Here is a 21,425-nt window from a genome sequence, read left to right on the forward strand (position 1 = left end):
AGGATTCATGGTGAAGAAACAACTAAAAGATCAAATCATCGAGTCCAAAGGCGTCTCTGAAAGGATCGCAACACTCAATATACAACTGAAAAGCTCCAGAGACAAATGGACAATAATACAAGTATACGCACCCACTGAAGCAGCAGAGGACACTATTAAGGATGAATTTTACAATCAACTTACAGCCACACTAGAAGATACCCACAAAAACCTCATTGTCATGGGTGACTTTAATGGCAAGATAGGGAGACAGAAACACGGCGAGGAGTCAGTAATGGGAAATTTTGGCATAGGGAAAAGGAGTAAAAATGGCGAGAGAGTAGTTAACATAGCACTTGAGAACAATTTAACTTTTATTAATAGCATTTTTAAGAAAAAACCCGCCAATAAATGGACCTGGATATCACCCGATGGATCATATCGCAACGAAATAGATTATATAATGAGTAATCAACCCAAGTTTTTCCAAAATGTAAATGTATTAAATAATATAAATTTCAATAGCAACCACCGCATGGTCAGAGCAACATTGTCATGCAAACATCAAAAAAAGCAAAGAAACCACTTTAAAACGCGATACGCAGAGTTACCACCGTGCATACAAGAAGACTTGACATCCAACCGATTAAACAAAGTACAAGAACTCTACACCTCAGAAATTATCAGTATGTATGGTACAAAACAAAGAGCAACACTAAAGGAAAAGAAAAGTATACTCAACCCTAAAACAAAAGAACTAATACAAAAAAGACAAGATCTACTCAAAATTAAGAAGAACAAAGAAACATTACGAAAAATAACGCAATTAAGTAAAGAAATAAGTCGTGGTATAAAACAGGACAGGGCCAGTAGAAGATTCAAAACTATTGAAAACTACATAGTCAAAACAGGCGGTATAAATAAAGCACTAAAAGAACTGAGAGAACAGAAAACATGGATCCAAAAAATCAAACTCAATAATAACAAAAGCGAAACAAGAAGACAGCCCATTCTAAAAACCGCAACAGACTTCTATCGTAAACTATATTCTACAAAAAACGAAACACAAATTAAGAATATAGACCTAGACGATAGCACTGAAGAAATTCCTCAAATTTTAGAGAGTGAAGTACAATTTGCTATACGGACACAAAAGAACGAAAAAGCTCCCGGACCTGACCAAATTACAAATGAAATGATAAAATCAACATTGCCAGAAACAATAAAAAGACTAACGAACCTTTTCAACCTCATCCTAACTAAGGAAACTGTACCTACGCAGTGGACAACTAGCACCATAATACTCATACACAAGAAAGGAGATAGATTTGATATAAATAACTACCGACCAGTGAGTCTTATGTCTAACATATATAAAACATTCTCTAAAATAATACTAAGTCGCATAGCCAAGAAACTAGATGAGCAACAACCAAGAGAACAAGGCGGATTTAGAACTGGGTATTCCACAATAGACCATATACATGTGATAAAACAATTAATCGAAAAATGCCAAGAGTACAATAACCCACTGTATATGGCTTTTGTGGATTATAACAAAGCATTTGACTCACTGGAACATGAGAATATATGGGAAGCATTGAAAAATCAAGGAGTTGAAAAGAAATACATTAGGATAATAAAAAATGTTTATTCGAATTGCACAGCCAGAATAAAACTGGAATCAGAAGGAGAAAGTTTTGCAATACAAAGAGGTGTAAGACAGGGAGACCCACTCTCGCCAAAACTTTTCACCGCAGTGCTGGAGGAAGTGTTCAGAAAGACGACATGGGATAATAAAGGAATCAACATAAATGGTACTTTTCTGAATCACCTAAGGTTTGCGGATGATATTATTCTATTAACAGATAACCCAGAAACACTCCAAACCATGCTTCAAGACCTATCCCAAGAAAGCAAGAAAGTAGGCCTCACCATGAACAAGGCAAAGACGAAAATAATGACAACCCGATCACATAGGCAAATTACAGTAGAAGGCGAAGAAATAGAATCCGTTGACTCCTATGTATATCTTGGACACCTAATCGCATTCGGCAATCAAATGGACCTTGAAATAGAAAGACGAATTACCAACTCATGGAAAAGATATTGGTCTCTTAAAGAAGTAATGAAAAGTAAACAATATAGCACAGCAATAAAAAGAAAACTGTATCAAACTTGCATATTACCAGTACTAACATACGGCTGTCAGACCTGGGCTAACACGCGGCAACAACAACAAAAGTTAATAACTTGCCAGAGAGCAATGGAGAGGAGTATCCTGGGCCTCACAAAAAGAGATAGAAAGAGAGCGGTAGACATTGGAAACATAACAAAAATAGAAGATGTCGTAAATAAAACAAAAAAACTCAAATGGAGATGGACCGGCCACTTTATGAGAGAAAACAGAAACAAATGGACAAAAGACATAACAGAATGGACACCGAGATTTCAAACAAAAAGAAAGAAAGGACGACAAAGAATACGATGGTCAGACGATATAAGAAAGGTTGCAGGTCCGTTATGGCAAAGAATGGCTTGCATCAGGGAAGAGTGGAAAAAGCTGGAGGAGGCCTTTGTGTCACAGGACACGCCAAACAAATATAAAAACGTAGTCTCTTTATAACTGTATAGTGAAAAAAATGGCAATCGAGGCTAATAAATAAATAAATAAATAAAAAGTATTAAAGCAATAAAATTAATGTTGCTCAACTGCTTAATAAACCAATATCAAGTACACTGGTCCACTTAAACCGGATATAATCGTAAATAGTAGCACTACAACTAGAGTAGACCATAGACCACGTACAGACAAGTCGAACCTGTTCGACGTTCGCATGCGCATGCGCCGCGGCCTTCGCGAATGAACTTGTGATCGATAAGAGGTCGATATACTACTATTGAACTTAATAAAATCTCTACAAATACCTATTTAGCTAATACTAGCTATTCTCCGCGGTTTCACTCGCTTCTCTTCTTAGTAGTTAGTATAATGTACTACACCCAACATAAGTTGATGAGTTCATGACGTATAAGCCTTCTTCAATAAATTGACTATCCAATACACTTTTTGTATTTGAGTGAGTCATTTCGAGCGCTGGTAATTATTGCATTTTCAGTTTTATACCTCATATAAGATGGTTAGAATCTTATGATTAAAATCAATATAATAAGTTTTTAGGAATTTATATGTTAACGTATATAGGTTAACGATTATGTAATGCACGATGTTAATTTGATATGTCTAAAACAGGATTCCTGTTTGACTAGCTTTTTTTCTTTTTTATCAAGAAATTACATAATTCTGCCTAATATTACATCAGCTCTTATAAACCAATAAGCTAATGTTTTAAGTACGTAATTTATTATGTTAAGAATAAGAATATACCGAATAACCTATAATACTTTAAACTTTTATAACTGATTTTGACTCACTATACACAATAGGATAGGTAACTAATTTTTATTTTAATGTCCGTTTTGTTGATTATTTCTAAATAATAGACATTTTTTTTATTATAACTTTCGTGAAACATACTAAATTTTATTATGTATGTATATGTTATCGGCTCACTCAAGTAACTGTTTGACAAGGAACTCGACTAGTTTCAAGCCATGTTTTTTTTACCCGACTGCGCCAGAAGGAGGGTTATGTTTTTCGAGTGTATGTATGTATGTATGTATGTTTGTATGTATGTATAATTGTTTGGCACGCTCTGCAGCCTAAACGGCTTGATGGATTTTGACTTGAGAGGTGTCGTTAGATTCGTATTTACTGTGAGAGTGACACTGGATATATGGGTCCCGACTGCTTACATTTTTCTTGTATTCTTGTTTTAGGGTTTTTTTTTCATTTTCATGTTATAAAGATGCGCAGTCGGGTTTTTTAGTTTTTTAAATTACCTTTTTTTATTGAAGTGCTGATTCACAACTTAAAATTAACAAAACATTACTCAAAGATTTCATTAAAATTCTAATAAAACACTTAACGAAATACTTGAAATATAATTAGCCATGCTGTCGTTAAAAGTCAATCACCTTACTTCGGTGATTGCTGAAATATTGCTATTACAGTAATTTGTTTACAGTCACGAAATACACTCGTTAGTCGTTAGGCTAGGTACTATCGACTAAGTTACTCACAATCACGGTAAAGTACGATTATGACAATGTAAATGCGTTAAAAATATGTTTAGAAGGTCATTCCTAAAAAAAGTAGTACAAGTATTAAAAAAAATTAAATGTAATGACAATTTTTTCAATGTAAATATTATGATCAAATGATAAATTCGTAAATATAAAAGGCCTATTAAAAACTACCTTTTTGAAAATCGTAGTTATATCTTCAAGTAATTTTCGAATTAACGCAGCAATTATAATTGCTGCGTTAATTCGAAATTCCATTCGTGCCGAAGCACACTTAATAATTATTAAGTGTGCTTCGGCACGAATGGGCCGGCTCGACCGGAGTGATAACCTCACAGGACACCGACGTGAAACAACGCTTGCGTTGTGTTTCGTTGTGTCAGTGAGGATTCCCTATTACTCAACCCCCTCTAACTATTCCCGAACAGGGTCACCTGGTATTTTGACGACTGTACTCACAATAAGTCTGATACTCGTAGTCAGGCAGTGGCAACGTATTTATTTATTATCCGAATGATATGTGCTCGGGTCAATAAACTTAGCATAGCGTATGTACCACCAATTATTCTGTTGCTGCCTAGCAACTGTACATATTTGATAAGTGTTTGCATATCTTTTCTGTAGTATTCTGAGGTGGAAACAAGGAATATATTCGGTTCTTGAAGAGCAAAGTCTGTAAAGACCATTTCTGGTTTTGCTGACTACGTTAATTGCCTTTAGCCAGTACCATTAATTAGTACGAGTTTGCTTTACCTACGTTTAAAGTAATCAAACATATAGCGCGTTACGTACTAATGCTAATACTAGGGGTTCAAAAGACCGCAGCTGCGGACTGCCTAGCTCATTTAGGTACCTTAGGTACCGGGGCTCCGGCTCGAAAAGCAGGAGTAGGAACGGGGTGGTTTTAAGTCAGTCAGTCTCACACTCTCTCGCCTCGCCTAGAAGGGCCGAGCCCAATCTTTACAAAGAAGACCAGGTTTAACCTCTCGTATGCCGGTATATAAGACAACAATAGAAAACGCATTGTGTCTCGCGTAGATCTGCGTTCCGGCATACGACGGGTTAAAGCATGAAGGAAACTTATTATATCGTAATCATATTAAACTGTCTGCCATCGGTCGAGTGGTCACAAATACGACTGTCGTTTCGGGTTCTATTCCCGGGTCAGGCAAAGTATTAATGAGCTTTTTTCGGTTTTAAAAAATTTCTCAGTAGTAGCACAGACTCTGGAATTGTGTCCAGTATACAGCAATAGGCTCACTCCCTATTACATAGGACTTATAACACAATTGGTGAAAAGTCGAAATACATTGCAGTGCCGTCTACCCCTTCGGGGATAAAAGTCGTGAGGTTGCATTAAATAGTGAATGAAAATGAGTCATTAATATTTAGCCGACCGTGCCTCTCTTGACACGCCATTGTATGCAAATTGTTTACGTTTCCAATAACAAACGAAGGCTCGCTCGATAATTTTCACATTTACTTGACAAATAAGCGTGTGAAAATTGTATAAATTTGTCATTCCACTCCAATCAATCCATCCAGCTATACAACCTACGAAAAAAATTTGGAAGCAAAACTTAAAGGATAAGGATTTAGGATAGTTTTGAGGTTCAATAATGTCGTCTTAGTAAGCATCTAGATATCGGAACCAGGTACTAACTGACGACGAATGCATTCTAAACGCAGATTCACATAAAATGTTACAATGTAACTACTAACGCCATCTAGTATCAATGCATGTACAACATTCAACCAACTCTTTTGAACAGATTCCTTTGAACGCTTCAGTACAAATTAATGAATCAAATAGATTTTTATTAAAGTTCCTTCGCCTATTTCGGTAGACACGTGTCCTAGTATCTTCTAATAGAAATGTCTAAAAGATACATACTATATAATTATATTAAAACAAATAAAGGTCAATGACCTCTTCCCCGGCATGTCTTATTACAAAGTAAACACAATGCACGTGGATAAGCCAAAACATCTTGCCAGATGATATTCATCATTGTTAAAGATGAAAAGATGATCTAATTAATATAACTATGTCCATTGTTATCAGAATATATTGAAAATTAGACTATTTATTACTTTCTGGCTGCTTAAAACAATTATTACTTAAGAGTTATCGACATAGTTAACTTACAAGGGCCTTGGTATGAGTTAGCTTTACGTTGAAAGGGATCGAAATGAGAGCCCGTTCGGCGTTGTGATTGGTTAGCTCACTGGAGCCGGCCAATCAGAACGCCGAACGCGCTCTTGTTTCATTTCCCTGCGTCCTATTTTAGCTAACTTTAAAAATATTAACTATAATTAATAAAAGAAATTACTTCGCTAAAGTAATAATAACTAAGTTCCGTTCTTCCGTCCAATCAAAGCCGTCCACTTCCTCGATCCAATAATAATTGGAAACAGGAAGATTGTGTAAATGTCATCGTGCAACGTTTTTGTGGAGTCAGGAAATTGACGGACGGCCTTACTGTTCCGCGGCTGGTCAAGCGTAGCAATGCTATAAACTTCATATTTAGTTAACAGTACCAAAGAAATACGTATCAGTATCACCTAGATTCCTAAGACATATTTTTCATGATGTAAGCCGGTAAACGAGCAGACGGATCACCTCATGGTAAGCAATCGCCACCGCTCATGAACACTCGAAACACCATAAGCGTTAAAAATTCGAAAATTATGTAGATTGTCAAATCTATGAATGAAAGTGTGATTATTTTATTGTATTGAAAAGTCGTAATAATTTATTTTTGACTGAGTAAACTATCCTATTACATGAACTAATTCGATCTTTTTTGACACAACCTCTTTAAGAAAAATATGTGTAATGTGGTCGTTATTTCAATTGTTTATTTGTTTGTTTTCAGATGGACAATCTACTGCGGCCCTGCGCAGACATGGGCATACAGGCAGACCCACTCATTGAATGGAAATACGATGTTGAGAAACAGGTAAATAAGTAACTAAATAATGGTTACACAACCTCGTAACTGTTAACTGAATTATTGACAGACAGACGACTCACATTTGAGAACACTGGAAGAAAGCTAAAACATAGTATGTTACCTACATGCTATGTTTTAGCTTAAGGAACAAAAGGGATAGTTAGGGAGGTACTCGAAAACCTACAAGATCTTTTGCAAATACGAAATCGCTAGCAAAATCTATTAGTGCATACAATACTTAGATTAGATTTAAAATATTTTCGACACTCGTAAAATTTATTATGTAAGCAAGATTAAAAAAAACAGACGCCTAACTACGTAACGTCTACAAGTTAACCAAAAATATATATATTAATAACGCTTTATCGATACAACCGTCGGCTGCAAAGAAATGATAACAAATCAATATACTTTTTATAAAAAAAAAACTTTACAATAGCCCAATCAATCAGCAATATGGTTTTACCTCCATGACTCACATAGATACGATGTGTGAGGGACATCCATATTTCACAGACAACCTTGGAGTTGATCGCTTCAGTACTAGTACTACTTTGGAACGCCTACTTAATGATAGCGATGACACATAGGTTTTACTTCGTATCTTTATAGAGCTATAATGACGTATTTCTTACAGAAAATCGTCATGTAGGATGACGATTTTCAGACATAATTATCAATCTACACTAGCCTACGCTACACAAAGGTATATTTTATTGACAGTGTTTACACTCGCACGCGCAGTCTTTATAATAAGCTCGATAGTTCCAAAATCTTGTCTTCAGTAAGCACTTTTTTATGAGATCACCTGAGACAAGCAGATGGATCACCTGATGGTAAGCAATCAGCTCTACCCATGAACTCGTTCAACACCAGAGAAATCACAAATGGGTTGCCAAACATTTCTTAGGCATTAGACCTCCGGTAACCTCACTCATACGACTACACACAACACAAGCGTTATTTTACGCCGATTTTCTGTGAAGCCGTGGTATTACTCTCATTGAGCTGGCACATTCGCTCTTCCATTCGCAAATAGCTTCACTAGAGGACTAACCAACAGACAGACGTCTTTTATATAATTAATATTTGCTTTGACGTTCAAAAGTGCCTTCCTGGTCTATTTGAAATAAATAATTTTTACTTACTGCCACACTCAGAGTCATTTAATGGTTACTTAAACCATTCCTTAGTAACGATTCTGTATAGAAAACAATTGCTAAGAGTACTTAGGGTTAAGTAACCATTAAATGACTGAGTGTGGCAGTTAGACCATTTGACTAAACTTTGAATTCTTTATCATCATATACTAAAGGTAGTCTATCTTCACTTCAGATCGAGCACATAGTGCTGGGGCGCGGGCCGCCGGGCGGCGCGTGGCACACGTTCCCGCCGAGCGTGCGCACGCTGTCGCCGGCGGCGTGGCTGTCGCTGCCGCCGCACGCGCCCGCCGGCGCCGCGCGCCTCTCCGCGCGCGCCGTCGCCAACTACTGCCGCCGATACGTGCACGCTTGTAAACTACAGGTAACTACACTCACTATTGTTTATTAGCTACTTCCGCGCGGTTTCACTCGCTCTGCTTGGCTCCTATTGGTCATAGCGTGATGTTTTACAGTCTATAACATTCCTCGATAAATGCGCCATCCAACACAAAAAGAATTATTCAAATCGGACCAGTAGTTCTGGAGATTAGCGCGTTCAAACAAACAAACAAACAAACAAACAAACTCTTCAGCTTTATAATATTAGTATAGATTAGACAACCACCTCACACCTCCTCACAGTAAACATCATCATCAGCCGAGAGACGTCCACTGCTGAACACAGGCCTCCCCCTTGGTCCTCCACGTAGAACGACAAGCCGCCACCTGCATCCACTGGCTCCCCGCCACTCTGACGATGTCGTCGGTCCACCTAGTAGGAGGTCTGCCCACGCTGCGTCTTCCGATCCTCACAGTAAACCGACGTGAAACAACGCTTTGTGTTTCGTTGTGTGAGTGAGGTTACTGGAGGCCCAATTACCCCCTTCCAAATCCCTGATTCCGCCACAATCCTTAAATTTCTAACCCCTAAAAGGCCGGCAACGCACTTGTAACACCTCTGGTGTTTCAAGTGTAAATGAGCGGCTGCGATTGCTTACCATCAGGTAATCCGTCTGGTAGTTTACCAGCTTATGCCATAAAAAAGCATCCATGAAGGAAGTCGGATCTGATGGTAAGCAATAATTGGTGTCACTATGGACTCTAGCAACACTGTCCTTTCGGGCATTTTGGGGTGGTTTTGAAGTCTAATCATTCGTTGAAACATCACTTAAGCGGTTTTTTCACCGCCGGTTTTCCATGAGGCCGTGAAAATTCCATCCGTACTTTCATTGTAAAGACAACGCGACTCCTCCAAGACACAATATCCAAGTTTGTGTTGTGACAACAACACAGAATACTACCACAACTACAAACAACGACGACAATGTACTACTGCAAGTAGGAGAACTAACCAGACTAAACATACTTCAAGACACAATAACACACTTCCTTCTTTTTTGTCGTGTAGTATACATTTGTATTTTCTAGCATTCTCTTCTCTTTTCCCTGACAAACTTGAACCGATCTCTGATAAACTAAAACACTCATCTCTAATAAACTTGAACCGATCTCTGATAAACTAAAACACTAATCTCGCTCTTGACTATGGACCCCCACATGGCTTGAAACGAATCCAGCTATCCCGTAATACCATTTACGAGAGCAAGCCGTGAAACTCAATGAATCTAACATGTTTTTTTTGTCTGCCTTGGTCGTCCCACTAAATGATAAATGATATTTATTTCTGTAAATAGGTTATATAATAACACTTTTCCACGTCAATATTTCAAATAGCTAGATGAGGCTGGACTGCAGGGCAAAGGCCAAATCTAACATGTTAGTGTATTATTTATTTATTAACTCGTTGTGTTGTGGTTTCCAGAAATTCTTCCGCAGCGGCGTGACGGTGACCAGCGTGACCCGCATCCCTCAGTCGGACGCGCCGCGCTGTCACAACACACACTGCCCACTCAACGCACAGTTCTGCGTACAGGGGTAAGCATAACTGCAGAAGATATTTAGGATATTGAAGATTTTGCCTATAGTTAAGCCTATAGTTAAGATTATGGTGACGAAGAAGTAGGCGGATTCTGATGGTAAGTCATTATGGATACTCACAACACAAAATGATTTACGAATTCTTTTGGAAATTTGGGGTTTATACAGCGAAACACCCTAAGCCTTGTCCTCTTCAGTCCAGTCGGCTCGACTGGAGTGATACCACGGCCTCACAAAAAACTGGCGTGAAACAATGCTTGCGTTACGTTTCACTGAGTGATTGGGCCCCTTAAAGACACCTGCTTGATTCTTTTAACATAAATCGCCTTTCTAGCTGATCTAGCATAGATTAAGTGTATAAAAAACTGTAATGAATGAATAAGCTTTAACACAAGTTGTATATGCTTCCAGCTACGACAATTCTTCCTGTCGCCCGTTCCGCTACATCTGCCGGCGCGTGGTAGTAGCCAGCGGCGGCGGCGCGCGGCCCAACACGCTGGCGCGGCACGTGGCGCAGCACTCGCTGCACGCGCTCGGGGACTTCGAGCGCGCGCTGCACGTGCTCGCCAATACTGGTGAGGGGAAACCACTATTTCTGACAAGTACTTTTTTCCATCGCCCATAACTCTTCCTGTGAGTGGGCTTCATATTATCTTCTTCGCCTTTACCATGTGTAACAGCGGAGTAAAGAAACATCTGTTTAAAGTCTTAGTCTTCCTTACAGTCGTTGTAAGATTAAAAGTTTACATACTATATTTTAAACGAAGATTTTAAACCAGCCTAGCCAAGAGATTATGGATGGATATGGATTAGATTATAGCAACCTTCTTTTGTTGATGTCTAACGACCGAGTTGTAAAACCTCTTGTCTCCACTGCTAGCAATAGTGAGCTCTTACGGACTATAGATGATAATCTTATTTCTGCTCTTACTACAAAATTAACAAATATCTTTTGCCTTTCATGTCATAAAAAAACAAACTATCCATCCCTTTTCCTATTACTTTTTGTCTTTAAGTTTAGTAAGTAACAATCTATCTTTCTCTTATCTCTCTTTACATTTCCTTTTATCTTCCTGTAGATGATAATATCTGTGTGACCATTCCAGTCCCCCCCCGCGGTCGGCCCACGGCGCTGGTGGTGGGGTCAGGCGTGAGCGCGGCGGACGGCGTGTGGCTGGCGGTCCGCGCCGGCCTGCACGCCGCGCACATACACCGCGCGCCCGCTGAGGCCCTCGCACGACTCGAACCCAGCGCGTATCCCGACTACTGCCAGGTAATTACTTGATACATACATTTTCTTATAAGGTAGCAAATGAGCAGACGAGTCACCAGGGGCCTTAGTCTGCTATTACAATCGTGTCAGAATGGTCGATCACTGAGCAGTGCGAGAGAGACGGAGCTATACAACCTACATAGCTCCGTCCTCTCGCACTGCTCAGTGATCGACCATTCTGACACGATTGTAATAGCAGACTAAGGCCCCAGGTCGATCATTGAGCAGTGCAAAAGGGAAGGAGCTATACAACCTACATAGCTCCGTCCCTCCCGCACCAAACAATGGTTGACCATCCTGACACAATTGTAATAGCAGACCAAAGCCCCTGATAGTAAGCAATAGTGTCGACTATGGACAACCAGAGGAGTTACAAAAGTGTTTTTACGAGGTTGTGCATGGATTGGTGGAAGAATGGGCCTCGAGGAGTCAAACCATAATGCAAGCATTGTTTCACGCCAATTTTCTGTGAAGCTGTAATATTATTCCGGTCGATCCAGCTCATTCATGGTGAAGACTCTCCTTGGCAATGACGACACTCACAGCAGTAAATTATTACAGTTGCAATAGAAGATTCTATTACCCAAGAAAAGTCTTATTACCTTTTGTTGATCCCTTGATGTCACATAACTTGTACTAATTAGACTTTATCTCGTATTCCAGGTGTACAGAATGATGTGCGACGGTCCTGCAGGCAACCACGAGAACTACACCCCGTACCCGCACCACACCATCGTGGACGTCACCCCCCTCGACACACGACACACTGACGACATCGACGACTGCGCCCTCTGCCTCAAGCGGGTCAAACTACTCGACCTGAACACTAACGAGATCACAGAGATACAAGTTTACGTCATCGGCGTCTTCATCGGATCCAAACCCGACCTCTTCTTCTTACAAACCAACTACCTCGACTGCATCGACATCAAGATAGACTGCACCAAATGTATCGACGACAAACCCACCAACCGCAAGATAGAAGAGAAACAATGCTTCCTCAAGAACCACTGGCATTACCTCAAGTCCGTGCTGGGGCAGAGCATCCAGAGTTGCAAGTCAAGATACTTAAATTATTCCGAAATAAATGGCAACTCCGACACAAAGTGCGTTATACCGGACTGCAATAAGCGAACTGTTGATAGTAACGACAAAACTAGTGTGATGAACAAAAACAAATGTGAAATCATTCCATATTCAGACGACGACAAGGTGAAATGTACCTGCGAGGCTGTTAATCCTTATTCTTCGGGGTTGGGCTTCGGTTTAGACCCTAAGAAGCCGGTGGATGGCCGGAGTAACCCCATAGCTGTGGACAAGTCTTCCCACGAGATACTGAATGGGCCGGAGGGCATGTACGCGCTGGGTCCACTGACTGCGGATAACTTCGTGCGCTTCATCCCGGGCGGCGCGCTCGCGCTCGTCACACACATGCACCAGAACAAACACTGACTTGCCATTACCAGTGATGTGATTGTAACACTTAATTCGTCTTTTTCTTTACAATAAATTATTTTTTATACCCAGCATTTTGTTGTTTTTATTGCCTGTAGAAAACAAAAGTAGGAACGAAAATAGGTGTAAACTAGATTGTGTATTTTCAACCAGACTACTCTGAGCAAAAACATAAAAACAGGTCACATTTTCTTCTAAAGTCTAGATAATAGTTCCCAACTGGTCATCCGGAGTAGATAACAATGGTCTACAACATGAAAAAGATAATATGCAAGGCTACATCTCTGTACAATAAATACCACAGTTAAAGCTTGAATTAAACTTATATCAAACGAGACAACTGAGAGGATTAACTGATTATCAATAACCCATTTTTATGAGAAAATGAAAAAACCAGTCTCAGACCACATGAAAAATGGAATAGTAATAGTGGTTCCTAACATAACTGGGATTATAAAAGTGGTCCTTGATCAGAAAACGGTTACCTAGGAATCCCTGCTAGATAAAGTAGGAGAACCATGCAAGTGATCTTTTGAATATTCACTGATAACGTTGAGACCACCGTCTTTACCAAATTCTAAATGGATGGTGAATGCATAGGTACCACCATGCCTATCTCCACTGCGCGGTAGTGAAATGTACGTGTTTACAACTCTATTAATATCTCAGTAACTTTTAGAAGTTTTTAGACTTTTTACTAAAATTGTAAGTGCTTTCCCGACCGTCACCGAATTCTGGATGGTCTAAAAATAGATTTTGCAGTGTAAACACACACATTTCACTATCGCCAATATATACTTTATCAACATACTATCATATCTAGCTGTAAATTGCCATAAACTTGCGAATTAGGAATTTTCGCATTAAAATCTTCGGCGTTTGTTTACTATCCTGACTTTCCATGGATACTATTCTTGCCAAACTAAAAAATATAAAATTAAATTATCTAACACAATTTTATTAACACAACATCAAGTTAAAAACAACAAGAATGTTTAAGTATTAAAACCAAAGAAAAAAATTAATTGAAACCGATAATATTTGAACATACGTACGTAAACCTAACGCGATTTTCCGTTTTCGCAAACCAGTTGCCAAAAAAAAACCGTTTTGGATAACTAGTTTTTTTGTAGTACTGAAAACGGTTGCGTGTCGTTGTCGTTGCTTATGAAGCCAACAACGTTAGCCCACACCTACACACTATCATACCTGGAACCTAATGGAAGGGTCGTTCGTGACACAAGGTCAGTTAGGCGCCAGACTTCCACGTAGGTACGTGACGGTAATGACTGATTCCTAGGAACCACCAGTTCAATTATGAAACCTAAACTACCCCGAACCTATTAATCCAGTGGTTCCCAAAGTTAAATGTGGGAGAGCCATGCTTCGGCACGAATAGGCCGGCTCGACTGGAGTGATACCACCGCCTCACAGAAAACCGACGTGAAACAACGCTTGCGTTGTGTTTCGTTGTGTGTGTGAGGTTACTGGAGGCCCAATTCCCCCCTTCCCAATTCCCGAACAACAGCCCTTAAATTTCTAACCCCCAGAAACGGCAGCCGGCAACGCAATGTAACGCCTCTGGTGTTTCAAAGTGCCCATGGGCAGCGGTTATTGTTACCATCAGGTGATACGTCTCCTCGTATTTCATAAAAAAAAGTTATCTGGACTACGACCTATCTAAATCAAGTTACTAAACTCAGGACCCACTTTCAAGGAATTAAACCGTTACCAATATGAAAAATAAAATACAGAACCGTTTATTAGTAGGTAGGTATGTCTTTCTACAAGGCCCACTAAAAATTAGCTTGCTACCCATTAATGGGTCGCTACCCATAGTTTGGGAAACCCGGAGCTGCGGACTACCTAGCGGGTTTACCGGGGTTCCGGGTCAAAAAGCAAGAGTAGAAACGGGGTGGTTTTTAGTCAGTAAGAGTAGTCTCACACACGTTCTGAAATCATTGGATGATTTTCCTCCCTCAAAAAATAAAAATAGTTTGGGAAACCCTGTCTAATCGATACGAGAATAGAACTAGGTGATTTATAAATGTACGAATACACTACGACACAAATTGTAGACAGCAACCCCCATAGGACCGCGGGGCTGTAATCAGGGGTTTATGGGCTAACGAAATACCTACTACCTAGTGGTTACAGTGTAACATAATTTTAGTAATTTTCTAGGAGAGTATTGACCTATAGGTGGGGTAAGTACCTACCTTACCTATATAAATTAATATGTATGAATTCTTTTAATGTTGTGTATATCAATTAGAACTTTCTGGGCGACACGAAAGTGCCCCAAGATTTTCTAGTCTGGAATAGTGACTCTATTTAAAAAATAATGTAAAACATTGCTTTTGAAGTGTCCCGAAGCAGTGTCCGCCGCGGGACAAATCTATTAATAGTTTAGTAGTACTTTGGCGTTACGTGCCTAAATTTGCACCTGGGGTAGGTGCGGATAAAAGGCGTTACGATGAGAAAAAATCTGTGTGCTAATGGTTGTCTGCAGTTTTACTTATTCCCGCTAATATAATTAATTATATTTAACGTCGACCCATTAAATGTAAAAAAAAACATAAAACGAGAACTACAATTCCCGATCTGTTAAATATGTAGTCCCTCAGTTGCCTCTTATGACAGCCGCGGGGAAAGACGGGGTTGTGACAAATGAGACATACGTAGACTTGAAAAACCCAAAAAAAAAAAAACAATAATTATAACTGGGCAAACTGTGGTACGATAGAGCCCCGCTTACTGGGATTCTTAAATTCCAGGTGGGATTTTCTCCTGTGTCGTAGGTGCGTTTACAATCATACAAGTTTACATATTCATCACATCCAGACACGATACATATCGAACCCGCTACACGTTGCGCGGCAGTCAGTTGCCCAGCCACCGCACAAACCGTGCGAAAAATGGCGATTTAATTACAATAACAACCATTTTGGATTGGTAATATATCTCTACTTATTTAACTACATAAGGTAACTTACTGGGCGATCTGAAATACAAATGAATTCACAAGGGGTGTTGGGTGGTTTAAGAAAAAACTGTCGAGTTCCAGAATATGTCTTCTTTATTGTCCATAGGTGCTTATGAAATAATGTCCTTGTGTAAACTTATCACCTATTGATACATCTTTTAGAATATCAGATACCTATACAAAAGACAGACAGAAAGGAGAAGAATGCTCAAACCTAATAGACATTTACAGACAGACTCTTTATTAGCATGGACAGTTACACGAGGGCGCAGTGATGTTGAAGTTCGGTGTCTGGCCCGCAAGGTCCGGCGGCGGCCTGAACACACGCCGGTTGTCGATCCCGTAGTACTGCTCGGTACACGCATCCGTGAACTGCCAAGGGTGTGTCAGGAACGTGCCTTGGTCGAGACTCGCGCCCGGTTCAATCCGGCCGTAGAACACTTGCCTCCCCTCGAAGTTGCGCCACCACACGTTCACCGGACGCGACGTCTGGTTCGTGAAGCGGACAGTCACCGGAGTATCGGAGTTTATTGATTTCACGAGAACATTTTCTCCCTTCTCATTAACTTCGTACACAAACTGCTCGAACGCCATTGTGATATTATCACCGCCAATATATTTACTGACAAACAGCAGCAGAGTGCGCACCACAAATGGTGATGTAGTGTTACAGCCTGCGGTACACTGGGAAGTAGTAGCGAGTCGCCGCTCGGTGCTGCTTTTATAGCCGAAGACAATGAAACGCTTTAGTCAGACACCTACTTATTGGAATTAATTTATTTTTATTATGTTATATGCCTTTGTGATAAGTACCAAGTCTATAAATTTTCCTGTTTTTAAACTAATTAACTACTTGGGTATTTTTACGTAGGTATAATAAATAATTGTTTTCTAATTAAGTAGGTTAGTTACCTCTTACAGTTAGGGTTGCCGTTGGGTGATCACTGGTTCAGGCCATAGTGCGGAGCTAAGGGGACTGTAATGCTAGCTAAGGAGGAGGCGCGGCGCGTGAGGGAACGAATCTCTTCACGCCTAAGCCGTCACGAGAGATACTCCGGGCGTCGGGGATCGCCCGATTTTCGACCACCATCAATGCGGGTCTGCGGACGGCGAGTAAGGGTAGCTCGCCGCCCGAACAGAACCAGACGCGTGCGGCTCAAGTAGTCATCAAGCAGATGGGACCAGTAGGGCTGATGCCTGATCCGGAGCTGCGGACTACCTAGCGGGTATACCGGAGCCCGGGCTCGACAAGCAGGAGAAGGAACGGGGTGGTTTTTAATCAGTATGAGTCTGACACTCCTTCTCGCCTCGCTCAGGGCGGGAGAAGACATTGAATGACTTTCCCCCCTTAAAAAACTGAGTTAGTTAAAACAGTATCATACAGTCTTTCAATACATTATAGTTTTTACCGTTCAACAACATGTCGGACGAACTCTAAGTTTGATTCGTTTTTCAGTAATTAATGCAAATTGGCGGGAAGACAGAAATAGACCTTCAATAAAATTAATGTAATAAAAATGAACTCCTTACTTATTTTGCTTACAATTTTAATTAAAACTGACTTTTTATATGTTTATAACATGGTATTTTCCTTCTCCAACCTAAATATACTTTCATTCTTGTAAAAAAGTCGGTAACCCTACTAACAGCACTACCTAATATGGAACATATACAGTTTGGGAAACCCTGGAACCATAATATTAATAAATTAACATTAAATGTTTATTTACCTGGTATGATGTTATTTTAACATCAACCTACGTACGAGTGGGAGATCCTTTTTTTGTTTTTCTTTTTCTTTTTTTTTGCGGGGGGGATAATCATCCAATGACTTCTCCCGCCTTGAGTGAGGCGGGAGGGAGTGTCAGACTCTTACTGACTAAAAACCACCCCGTTCCTTCTCCTGCTTCGAGCCGGAGCCCCGGTAACCTTTTACGTTGCCCGCAGCTCCAGATGGGAGAGCCATGCTTCGGCACGAATGAGCCGACTTGACCGAAGTGATACCACGGCCTCATCGAAAACCGACGTGAAACAACGCTTGCGTTATGTTTCGTTGTGTGGGTGAGGTTATTGTAGGCCCAATTGCCTGCCTAATCTTCTCAATCCCCGATTCCCCAACTACCCTTAAATTCGTAAACCCCAAAAGGCCGACAACGCACTTGTAACGCCTATGGTGTTTCAAGTGTCCATGGGCGGCGATGATTGCTTACCATCAGGTGATACGTCTGCCCGTTAACTGGCATGTTCCATAAAATAAAACCTGTGAGATTCCGCTGCAGGCTGCACTATAAGTCTCTATTAAAATAGAAGCGTGTACTACGATATCTCAGCAGCAGGTTACAAATAGCAGATTAAAAGACAGAGGTTTATCAAAGCGTCATGTATTTATTTTCTGCGCATATTTTAATGGTACACCGTCGCACACAACACATAGATCGTCGTCCGTTGGAGCGTCTTTGAAACTTTTCTCGAGAATCCTAACACTAGCCTAACAGTACATCCACTTTTCACCATGTGTTATAATAAGTCCCATGTAATAAGGGGAAGTCTATTGCCAAATACTGGGCACAACTGAAAAATTGCTACTACTGAGAAATTTTCTAAAACCCGAAAAAAGAGCGGCATTACGTGCCATAATGTGCACCTCTGCCTACCCCTTCGGGGATAAAACGCGTGAAGTTGCATTGCAATCCTAACAGAAACCTAGCACTGGGTCTATCTTAATGTACCCTAGCATGTTATACCTAGTTAGAAAGCTAAAGATTTTACTACTATACTTCGTACCATTTTCTAAAATATCTTACTAAAAAAACAAACACTTATCGCCATTTTGTTTCTATTTTATTATTCCTTCGTCTACTACGACTCTGTTCGTACGTACTTGCAGTCGTAATGCTTAAAAGAATAAAGCAAAATACCAAAAAACAAAACAAAATTCTTACACAAAACACAAAAAAGAGGGCAAAAACGGTAATTTTTATAAAAGTTTATAAAAAATTCAAATAACTTGAGAACGGTGTAGTTAATATATAGGGATATAGGGCTCCCCAGTCACAACGGTCAGGAATGATGAAAACTATCATCTCTTAATGGATTTAGGTCGACATATGTATATCGGTAAGGAGGACACACATATAGTATGTAGGCACATATAGTCATACATACATACATACTCTCGAAAAATATAACCCTGCTTCTGGCGTAGTCGGATAAAAATAAATTAATTCCAGTAGGCGTCTGACTAAAGCGTTTCATTGTCTTCGGCTATAAAAGCAGCAACGAGCGGCGACTCGCTACTACTTCCCAGTGTACCGCAGGCTGTAACACTACATCACCATTTGTGGTGCGCACTCTGCTGCTGTTTGTCAGTAAATATATTGGCGGTGATAATATCATAATGGCGTTCGAGCAGTTTGTGTACGACGTTAATGAGAAGGGAGAAAATGTTCTCGTGAAATCATTAAACTCCGATACTCCGGTGACTGTCCGCTTCACGAACCAGACGTCGCGTCCGGTGAACGTGTGGTGGCGCAACTTCGAGGGGAGGCAAGTGTTCTACGGCCGGATTGAACCGGGCGCGAGTCTCGACCAAGGCACGTTCCTGACACACCCTTGGCAGTTCACGGATGTGTGTACCGAGCAGTACTACGGGATCAACAACCGGCGTGTGTTCAGACCGTCGCCGGACCTCGCGGACCAGACAGCGAACGTCAACATCACTGCGCTCCAGTGTACGTGTGCGTGGTAGAGAGTCTGTCTGCAAATGTCTATTAGGTTTGAGTATTCTTCTCCTTTCTGTCTGGCATCCGTTGAGTGCGCTGCGCCACCGACCGAGTCCAACACCTCCCGTAGAAGGTGTTACGGGAGCTGACATTAGCAGTCGCCTGTTTCTGAAACAAATGGCGGCCGGTGCTGTAGACAGAGAGTGAGAGAATACTGCGAGTGGAATAATGTAGTCTTTTGTGTATTCCTTTGTGTATAACTTGGTTTTAAGTAAATACATAGTAGTTCTGTTGTTGCATTACATATTTAAAACGTAGTAATCAATCATATTCATATTGCATTTAGGTATCTAGACATGTCTTGTTTATTTTATTTATGTTTTCCTGATAATCACAGATCTAGATGTATCAATAGGCGATAAGTTCGGCGATAACAAGGACATTATTTCATAAGCACCTATGGACAATAAAAAAGACATATTCTGGAACTCGACAGTTTTTTCATTTGTCCTTTCGCTGCATCCCGACCTTTGCCGATCGTACTGGCCTGCCAGTCCATTGGACCACAGAAGGAGGGACGAGAGAGTGGATTTGCACTTCATCCAACGCTGCTGTAGTTTGTTGATCCCTTCCGAATAATAGGATTTGTACAAGTCTAAAAAATAGCCTTTGTTTCGGCAATCACCTCCTCGTTTGAATAAAATCTTTTTCCCGCCAGCCATTTCTTCATATTGGGGAACAAATAGTAGTCCGAGGGAGCCAAGTCTGGAGAATAGGGGGAATGAGAAACGAGTTGGAACCCTATTTCCATTAATTTTGCGACCACAACTGCTGAGGTGTGAGTTGGTGCGTTGTGGTCGAGCGTGAGCAATCGCGGCACTCATCTTGCGGATAGCTTATTCATGTCCAAATGTTGATACAAAATATTATGTACCCGTTCATTCGAGATGCCCACAGCATTAGCAATCTCACGCATTTTCAATCTTCTGTCATCCATCACCATATCATGGATTTTATCAATGATTTCTGGAGTAGTAACCTCAACAGGGCGTCCAGAACGTTCAGCGTCATTTGTGCCCTTATGGCCACTCCGAAAATTTTGAAATCACTAATAAACTATTCTAATCGAAGGAACCAGAGTCACCATAATGTTTATCAAGCTTTTCTTTAGCCTCCTGAGGCGTTTTGCCTTTCAAATCTAGTGTTTAATCAACACACAAAAATACTTTTTCATAAATTTTTTGAAAATCACTCGACTTCTTCTATTCAAACGAATGCCAAACACAAAGAAATAGACCGATCTGGCTGAAACTTGGTGTGTGGTCTTCCAAAAGACGCTACTAACTGGGCATAACCTCGATACGCGCCAGTATTGCTATCGCTCTGACTTTGCACGGACTTTTCAAACGGCCCTAGTAGTATATATGCCTACATACTATATGTATGTCCCAATTGACGGTTGAGGAATATTCCTCGGTTAGATTATATGCCCTATTTGTAAAGTTTCATTTTATTATGACTGCCTCGTTGGTCGAGTGGTCGCAAGTGCGACTGCTGGACATGGACAAGGGGTTGGGCAAAGTATTACTGGGCTTTTTTCGGTTTTCCGAATATTTCTTAGGAGTCTGGAATTTTGTCCAGTATATGACAAGAGGCTCACACCCTATCACATTGAACTTCTAACACAAATGGTGAAAAGAGGGTGTACATCGTACATTGACATTACGTACCCTTTGCACCTACCCCTTCTAGGATAAAGAAGTGAAAGTAAGAATAAATAAACAATGTGCGAATAGTTGTCTGTAGTTTTACTAGCTAATATAATTA

At 40.4% G+C, this 21,425-nt stretch overlaps 2 protein-coding genes across 3 annotated transcripts in view; one reads left to right on the plus strand and one right to left on the minus strand.

Moving 5' to 3' along the window:
* The window catches only part of LOC118277196 (oxidative stress-induced growth inhibitor 1), a 79,556-nt gene extending 66,592 nt beyond the window's left edge, over positions 1-12,964 (plus strand). For both annotated transcript variants that reach the window (XM_035595914.2, XM_035595915.2), the window contains exons 5-10: positions 7,005-7,088; positions 8,418-8,606; positions 10,047-10,159; positions 10,574-10,737; positions 11,269-11,435; positions 12,099-12,964. In XM_035595914.2, coding sequence (XP_035451807.2) covers positions 7,005-7,088; positions 8,418-8,606; positions 10,047-10,159; positions 10,574-10,737; positions 11,269-11,435; positions 12,099-12,887 — 1,506 coding nt within the window. In that variant the 3' untranslated portion in view covers positions 12,888-12,964. The remainder of the gene's footprint in view (positions 1-7,004; positions 7,089-8,417; positions 8,607-10,046; positions 10,160-10,573; positions 10,738-11,268; positions 11,436-12,098) is intronic.
* Positions 12,965-16,096: 3,132 nt separating this feature from the next.
* LOC118277091 (von Hippel-Lindau disease tumor suppressor-like) lies at positions 16,097-16,591 on the minus strand. Its single transcript, XM_035595759.2, has one exon. It carries the CDS (start codon positions 16,468-16,470, stop codon positions 16,120-16,122), a length of 351 nt encoding a protein of 116 aa, XP_035451652.1. The 5' UTR covers positions 16,471-16,591; the 3' UTR covers positions 16,097-16,119.
* Positions 16,592-21,425: the final 4,834 nt, after the last annotated feature.

Source organism: Spodoptera frugiperda, chromosome 10 (assembly GCF_023101765.2).
Source record: "Spodoptera frugiperda isolate SF20-4 chromosome 10, AGI-APGP_CSIRO_Sfru_2.0, whole genome shotgun sequence".
Taxonomy (NCBI): Eukaryota; Metazoa; Arthropoda; class Insecta; order Lepidoptera; family Noctuidae; genus Spodoptera; species Spodoptera frugiperda.

Coding starts and splice junctions, on each gene's coding strand:
- LOC118277091 (XM_035595759.2), bottom strand. CDS start 16,470: ATGGCGTTCGAGCAGTTTGTGTACGAAGTTAATGAGAAGGGAGAAAAT.